The 9,007-nt window shown below is 31.9% G+C and overlaps 1 protein-coding gene across 1 annotated transcript; it reads right to left on the bottom strand.

Moving 5' to 3' along the window:
* Positions 1-2,825: 2,825 nt before the first annotated feature.
* LOC134253132 (palmitoyltransferase ZDHHC17-like) lies at positions 2,826-8,906 on the bottom strand (the record flags this gene model as incomplete). Its single annotated transcript, XM_062735642.1, has 8 exons — positions 2,826-3,059; positions 3,496-3,662; positions 4,023-4,180; positions 4,338-4,421; positions 5,856-6,012; positions 6,130-6,257; positions 8,548-8,648; positions 8,767-8,906. Coding segments are annotated over 8 exons (1,104 nt in total), but the record flags the coding sequence as incomplete, so codon positions are not given.
* Between the last annotated feature and the right edge of the window lie 101 nt (positions 8,907-9,007).

A 9,007-nucleotide genomic window follows, 5' to 3' on the forward strand; every position in this document is an offset into this window, starting at 1 on the left:
ATTCACAAGATGATTTTCTTTATAATACATGCACATTTGGCTATGAATTTACTCTTTTAGCAGTATCTTTGCAACAACTTACTAAATATATAACCCTAATAATTCAGGATTTCATTATTTTATTTATTTCAATATAGATTGAGGGAAATGCTACATTACATATAACGATATCACAGAACAGAAACTGGATATAAAAGTATAAAAAAAAAATTCTGTGATTAAATCATACATAACAGAATCTGCAAAAATAACAAGCAAAATGTCCATCCATTCTATTGAAATGGCACAGTGCAAGGAAAAAAAGCACAATCACATAAATATTTCATCATGTTGTATATATATTTCATTTTTTTTCTTGTTATCTGGTATTACTCAAAAGTTTTGATAAAAAACTCTTCTCTGGTTTTATTTTTAAGCAAGATATGTTTGTGCGTTTGTTATTTCCAAACAAACTCAGTACATCCTTTTTTTGTGGCAGACCCCTTGTAAAAGACAGAATTTATATGTATACTTTAGAATGATGTTTTTACAATTTCTTGCTACAGAAATGTTGTTAAAGAGTGAACACTCGCCATAATAACTACTGGAGGTATAAGGAATTTTGGCGAGCGCTTGCAAACGTTCGCTCTGCTGAACAGGCCTCTGGTCTATTTCTGGCAGCTTTTTTCCTGCTACAGATTGTATATACATGTGAAATTTGATGAATTCTACAGAGATTGTAAATGCACTATAATCCACACATACTTTGACAAAACTAAGAGTATATTCTTCATAAACAAGTAATAATGATACAAAAAAATTACAAATTAAAAAAAGGAAAAGCATAAAGGCAATACATTTTGGCATTGTAATGTAAACAAAATAAATAAAACAAAGTAGTATTTACAATATTATATCCAATACCTGAACAACATTGTACCATAGACTGGATGTGAATGGAAACTTAATATGAAGATTTGAAAAATACCAAATAAAATTTAAACACAATCAACAGACTGGATTGCGACATTTTACAATTGAAAATTTAAGAATAAACTTTGATAGCCAGCTCTCTTTGTCCTGAAGCTCATCTATTTGGGGTGGCAGTAAAAAAAAGAAGTGTTGGATCAAACTGAGCACTAATTGAGGGTTTTCAACATGTAAACATGTCATATTAAACATGCACACTTTACCAGTGCCACTGAAGGTGACTACAATATTGATATTTTTATAATACTTCATTCAGACTCATTCTGGATTGTCCTGATTTGGCATTCAGTCAACATGAGAAAATCGGCAGCAAAATCAAGTAATGCTGGTACTTTTAAATAACAAGAATCACCATTCAATTAAAACGAAACATTTGTGAAAATAAAAATATAATTCAATTAACCTTTTGCATAGTGTGGATTGAACAATTTTAAGCTGAACATAACTTGTCAATATGCTTAAGCCTCATTAGTTTTCCTATCTCATATATCAGCACTTGAGTATACCCCTCACATTGATTGCAACTTGCTGCATTCATGTCACAGATACTTGCAAGGCCAATACATGGTCTAGTAGGTTATCCTGCATTTATTTTGATTACATTTACTGTTTATACATGTTTGTGATGTGCTTTTCTGCACTAACCTATGCAACTGATTCACATTTTTTCTCCAGTCCTTTTAGAAGCATGCAGTTACATTTGTCATTACTGAGTACAGTATTTTACAATTGCTAAATATATCCCTCCTTTCAGGTGGGGAATGAAATGTTTATTACACTAAATCGAAACCAGTAAATGCCTTACATAGCAGAAGAGAAATGTTACAAATCTTGTTCAGCTTTAAATTGAAATTCATCAAAACCAATGCATCAAAATCTTGCTGGATTTCTACATTCATGTGCATTTTTATGCAAGATTTCTTTTCTTGGTATAAATGAAAACATGAAATATGACACTAACTATTTATACTAATTTTTCTGCTCTGCACAATATATTCCCCACCTCCTCCCAAGAGTTTTGTTCTATTTTGGAGAAAACAATTGTATTAATAAAGAAAAGTTGGAATATTGTTACAACTTTGGTGTTCAAGTTTGATCAAGAAGCAAATCTACCAATGCAAGCTGCCTCAGTAAAAATCCATATTATGCAAATTGATCATTACACAAGATTAATGCATTCAACATTTCTGTGGTAGGAATGGTTTTGGTGTGTATCTGTCCTATTTTTTTTTCTAACAGCAGTTATAAAAACTTCCTCCAATAAAATGGATATTTATAGGGTCTGTCGTGGAATGTACACATCTAAAATCTTCTCATTTCCGAGCGTGTGAAGAATCTATTCATTTCAGAGAGTATTCTCAACAACCTCTTGATACAGTTAAGCACTTGAAATATAAACCTTTGGATACTTAACAATCAAAATTAATCAAAGAAATGGTGACAAGTTTTTTTGACCAAATAAAATTGTCAGTCTTGAATTTGAATGTTTTAAACAAACACTATACATGGTAAGTAAATGTGCCACAGAAAAAAAAATTATATAACTGATTTAAATTTGTGAGGTGGGCCTAAACTGTAGATAGTATGGCAGTGAAAGAGTTGGACTAATAAAAAGAGTCGTAACTACTGAAGCAGTAAATCATAAATTTGACATCAGCCTTTCGGGAAAAAAAAAAAATTCCTCTCTGTTTTCAACTGTAAATTTTAGACAACTTTGTTGTTTAGACAACAATAATAACATTTGTCTTGATAGATTTCACTAATTTTGATATGAAATGTAACATGATAAAAAAGAAAAATGGAATTAAGTATTAAAAATAACAAACAATTAAAGATATAAATACATCCCTACAAGTGTTGATAGAGAACAGTTTTTATACTGACTATTGTGACTAAAGGTAACATAAAGATGTTCACATCATCAAACAAACTGGTAATTTTCTCTTGCTACACCAAAGTTCATTTTTCCTAGAGGGGGTGGAGTTTGTCCAGGTAGAGAATAAAGGTTCATCCAATCTATTCTATTGGGGCGGATCAATCCACAGAATTGGAAGTCTAATATGTCAACAAGGTTTCTGATTGGTCCACGGCTGCAAACACAAAACAAATCAATCCTTTTTATGATGATAACAATTTATTTCACTGATTTTCAAGCATGTTTGATTGATTTTTTTAAAAAGTAGCATCAAGATAAATGTAAATACTGATAAACTGGGATAACTTTTTATGTAAATATTGCCCTTTAAATATCACATAATGTTTCTTTATTGATCAAATCAAATCATGAAAGGCACAATGGAATATAAATCTACAACCAATGTTAATCTCCCTATTTGAGGCATTTTTCCAATTTTTAACATTGAAATTGAAGAACTAATTAATCATAATGTAAACGTAAAACATTGGAAGAAATATTTAAGCATTGCGTTATTTTTTTTTTTTTTGGAAAGCTGTAGTTTCAGTGTGTACAAACAAATTGTGTAATGTGTAGCAGTACAGAGGAACCAGATAATGTAAGTGACTTACTCAAATGGATTTTGTCCTTTCTGTTTAGATTCCCCGCTCGGCCCGTGACTGTGACCATGACCTCTACGATTGTGGCCTTGGCCGTGACTCTCCGAGAAGTTCCCGTATAAATATTTGTATCTCCCATGATTCATTCTCTCGTTTGTGGTCATCCCAAGCCAAACCACCTACAACAAATCACAACTCTACTATAAATAACGGGAATAAAAAGATATTCCATTTCCCTTGTTTTAAATGAATGTTGTATGTACAGAAAATTCAGAGCTACAGATCATTTGTGAAATAATTTTTAAAACACACAGATCTAACTGTGATAAACTACTTATTGAAAAATAACAGAAATGAAAATAATAGACAAAAATGTTCTTAAAAATTACTGGCTCCAGATAAATGAAGCACCCACTTTCTGCAATCTGAATACCTTGTCTGTGTCCTGATAAAATTGTTCTCCTGTAAAGCTGTACATGATTGAAATAAGTCAAGGCTCGCAGATAAACTGCAATAAATCCCTGACTTTATAAGCCTACCTGATAAAGCTGACAAGACAGGAGTACAGTCACCCACACAATGTGAATCATAGCGTTCGTCCCCACCCAGAACACCCAGGGGGAGGTCCTCAGGACTTTGTACAGGATACCAGTAATTCCGTCCTCATAGATATCAAACGGACAATTAACTCTCCAATCTGTCAAAATAATCAAATTTCTCTAATATTATGAAGACTTTTCAGAAACAAACATCTGTATCATAATTTAATTTGTCTTGAATAAAAAATATGTATCATATGGGTTATACAAATGTTTGTACCAGTAACTTTAAATACATGTATGTGTATAACTTACAAGCCAAGGTTCCATGAACACACCACGACAACATAAACAGGAGAAAGAGAAGGAAACCAATAAAGTATTTGTGGTTGTAGGCACCTACAAAGAAATCACATCACTAAAGACAAAGAAATGAGAATAAAATCAAACACACAATTTTATAAAGAACATACCTATATTTTGTATATCAATACTGGTGTCTTCTTTATAATTTAATGGATGTACTTTAAGTCCCCAAACAAAAATTACACGCAATGATGCATATGTTATTTTATGAAGGTAGAGATTCGCGATTCTTAAAATATTTTATGGAATGAAAAAAAAAATCTGTAAAATGCAATAAAATGTGCTTAAGGACATTTGATCCTGAGATTTTGAGCGTATTTCGGTCAGGTCCTTTATTTATAAAATTAAGCATCATTTTTAAGTTCTAACAATGAAACTAAATTCTACAATGCAAATTGAACTATATTCAATGAAAAAAAAAGCGATTAAATTCCATTCAAGAAGAATTAAACTAGGGACTATATTTTGAGGCGGAAGGTTTTTTAGACGAAAATGATCAGTTTTTTCCAATTTGAACTATACAGTACTGTTCATTTTGGATTCCTATTTTTCCATGCTGGTTGCACACAAAGCTGTTTTTTGCAGTGAAATGTGTTATGCTGGTTCCGAAATATCTATTAAATTATTTCTTATGAATTCTATCAACAAAGTGTGACAAATATAGTAAATATTTTCTGAAAATCCGGGAAAAAATTGAGCCAATTTTAACGTAAAATTGACACTTTTTTAGTAATATCTGAAAATGTATGTCATATACCCCTACTTTTGATGTTCTTTTCTAAATATTCAAGATAACTTTGACCTATATGCTTAAAATAAGAAAAAGTTTAAGACTTTAAAATAATTTTCTTGCTTATTAAATTTTCAATGCCGGAAAAATCACATTTTATTAGTGCAGAAAGGTCAAATAATTGATTATGCGAAGCAATTTGAAACTTTTTTTTAGTCACAATTTTTAAGTGTCTTTTTTAAAACAGACTTAGAGTTCATTTTGTTTCATACTTTAACTGGATAAAAATATCTGAGGGAAAACGTTGAAGATGTAATTTTTAATTAAGACACAAATTTCAGCGCAAAAAGGTCATATTAAATGTACTGTAGCGCCAAAAGAAGCATACTGACCCCCATTTTTTGATTTGAATTTTAATTAAGCTTTGTAAGTAGAAACTAAAAATATACTTGGCAAAAAAAGTTTAAGACTTTAAATATCAGGATCGAACGTCGTTAAAGAGAAGTGCCAGTGACCCAGGACTTTAATTCAATATAATTAAAATTTGTTTTCTATGTTTGGTTTAATACACGTTTGAGAACTACAGGAAAGATAACCTTTGCACTGTGTGAATTCTTCAAAAATGTTTTTGCAACAACTGTGTTTTACTGTAATTAACTATCTTAAAGTTTATAAAATGATAATATATAGATATATCTCCTTCATGTTTTATATACACTTTACATGTATATACCTACCAATACAATTGTCTGTCCATGGACAATGATGGTCAAATTTGGCCACACATTTATCACAGGCAGAGCAGTGCTTCGATCTGATTGGACGATGAATCAGACAGGTACTACAAAACTGATTTAACGTCAAGGTTTGCTTCTCTGCCAAATCTATAATGGTCTGTAGAGAAATAAAATATTTAAATATCTCTATCTGTAAATTATTGAGATACAGTACTTAATTGTCTGTAAATGAATTAAATTTGATCATGTTTAAAGAAAGTTAATCACAAGTTACCTGTAATTTTTGCTCTCGGTTGGATTTGATGAACCCTGGGTCTGTCTTCCAGCACATGTAGAAATTATAACACAACAGAACTGTATTTAACCAGAACAGAATTGTCTTTGTCCAGGTCATCTCTACATCTAGCCATCGCTCAAGAAAAATACACTGTATTTATAAGTTTTAATATACTGTACACGTATATACATGTGTACCTCTCTTATTTTAAGAAAAATATGCACTTGTTTTAACTGCAGATCTGTAACGCTCTGGTCTGAAAAAAATTATGATGGATGAACAGAGAGCTACAGTGCCACTCATAGAAAAAACTGTATATTTATTGCCCACAAAAAGTTGCACTCATTTACTAATTAATTTTCCTAAATTCTTACCTCAGCTATACAAAAACATGATTTCAATAATTCTTTTGACCCCTATCAAATACTCTTGGGAAGATGGACTTGACTAACAGTATCTATACAGGCCACGTTAACGTTAGAGCATATAGGCTGTAATATTTTTCTATATTCCCCATTTTCAAAAGTGAGTTATCTCCCCTCAAAATCGGAACTCTTCCACACTAGCATAACTTCCGCGGACTACATGTTACGATAATCCAACAAAATAGTGATCAACTTACACGCTGTATTTAAAAATTTTAAAAGAAGGAAATGGTTTGCATTTTTTTAGATAATAAATTATTTTATAAAGGGTCTGTTAGCCCCCCCCCCCCTTTCTAGAAAGCTATACGAATTAGCCAGGCACCTAGCATCGTCTTTAAAAGGGGGGGGGTGGGGGGTTAGCCAAAGAAATATTTTTTTCTTACCAGGAAAAGTTGGCAAGCAAAGAAAAATCTTGCCCAAAGTTGAAAAAGCTAATACTTATTTCAGTACCAGTTCCTTGGCATACAATACTACATTTCCCTTATATAACTTTACCGTAGTATAAACTGAGTGTGTGGGGGGGGGGGGGGGGGGGTTGACAACCTGTCTATCAATGAACATTTTCAATAGAAAAAGTAATATTGGGAAAAAAGTGGGGGTTGGGCTAAACCCCTTGACCCTGCACCCCCCCCCCCCTCCGTGCGTACAGGAACAGAGAATATGTAAATGGGTTGAACAGTTGAAAATGAACCAAAGTTGTGAAAATTAATATTATTATTAGAATTTTTAATTGTGAATTCAATAAAATTACGGTACATATATTTTTTCACAGATGTACATGTATGTCAGTTACACGGAGTCTCTCTCTCTCTCTCTCTCTCTCTCTCTGATATTGTTTATTTACACACTTTGCAAAAAAAGAATAACTTATAAAAATAAATACATGTACTTATACTGAAAGGATTTTAAAAAAATAAATAACACTTGAGAAAAGATTGTTTTCAGTTAATTAACGAGAAATACGCTAGGAAATTATTGTATCAATTTCGTGTTTCTGCTCTCAATTCTCTGATCTAAAACAAAATGTGTATTTTACTCGGGAATATACATGTACATATGCTTAGATCCTACACTAAAACTTTGATTAAATGCAGCTCAGACTTTATACGACATATGTAACACGAATTCAGGTCGATGCTATTTTAATTAGTCTTTCTTCGTTACATGAGCACATGAGATTAAATTATTCATTTAGAATTCCATTCAAAGTTTTAATACTAAATAGTGAATCAATTATTTTACAAATAGAAAATTCTAGAAACACGGTTAATTCAAATGAAATAGGCCTTTAATTGTCACCAAATGTGTTCTTGTAAGTAAACGTTCTATGTTATGACATACAATCGAGCAAAAACGCAGTTTCTTGGTATCGCGGTAGCGGAAGACGAACTACTGCTGTATATGCAGCAATTTCAGAGGTAAAACTGTAGATGGACATGTCATCAGTCTTCAAAAAATTCCTAGAGATACAATAAAAATATGGCTGCAGCAGGCTAGATTAATTCGTAAAAACTTTATAACTAAAAATTTGTTCCGCACATTTTGTAAATAATGATGATCCGTCTGCAGAACATCCACTATCGAAAATTAGCTTTTTTGTTTGTGTTTTTTTTTAATAGGCCTATTCGAATATGTATCAGCATTTTAATTGTAATTTGTTTCTTTTTTTTTTTTGTAAGGGGGGGTGGGTCACACAACACCTTATTATAGTACTACACAGATTAATACAAATCCAGAAAGAGACTATGAGTGGGCAATTTAGAAAAATACGAATCAGTTAAGATTTCTTTTTATTCACAAACACAATAACATTTTTCCATATGACAGAGGCATACACCATGAACATGTTTACATCAAGAACGTCCGCGGAAGTGACTTTATTTATAGCGCATGCGTATTAAACACAGTAAAAGAGTTCCCTTCAGGGGAAATAACTCACCTTTTGAAAATGGGGAATATCTATCAAAATAAACACGCAAGAAAAGGATACAAGGAACGAGATACACAAACCAGGTGAAGAACATCATTATTTTGGAGCTAAGATACACAGACACGGGAATAATGTTCATCAATCTCTCGTCAAAGAAAAACCTGAAAGCAAAATATCAATATATATATACATGTATCTTCACATTCTTTTTATTATTCTAAATTAAATTAACTTTTTACGATCAAAGACAGTCATTCCCCCTAACTTGATAATACTTACATGTTGAGGAATTTCCAGAAGCCCGCAGCAAGCAGAGCCAGAATTAACTTATAGTACCAAGCTATGGAGAGTTCAGGGATCAGGCCAATGGTGTACACAGCAAAAAAAGGAAACCACCACATTACCCTCTTTCTTACATCCTGTAAAGGTTAAAATTCATGTATACCAGTAAGCATTTCTTTACAAGCAACTAAGCTACAGATAACCAATCTTAAACTAATGGGGGAAAAAATAAATTGAA

Source organism: Saccostrea cucullata, unplaced genomic scaffold (assembly GCF_032062105.1).
Source record: "Saccostrea cucullata isolate Sc308-1 unplaced genomic scaffold, CSIRO_AGI_Scuc_v1 ctg19396, whole genome shotgun sequence".
NCBI classification, from domain to species: domain Eukaryota; kingdom Metazoa; phylum Mollusca; class Bivalvia; order Ostreida; family Ostreidae; genus Saccostrea; species Saccostrea cuccullata.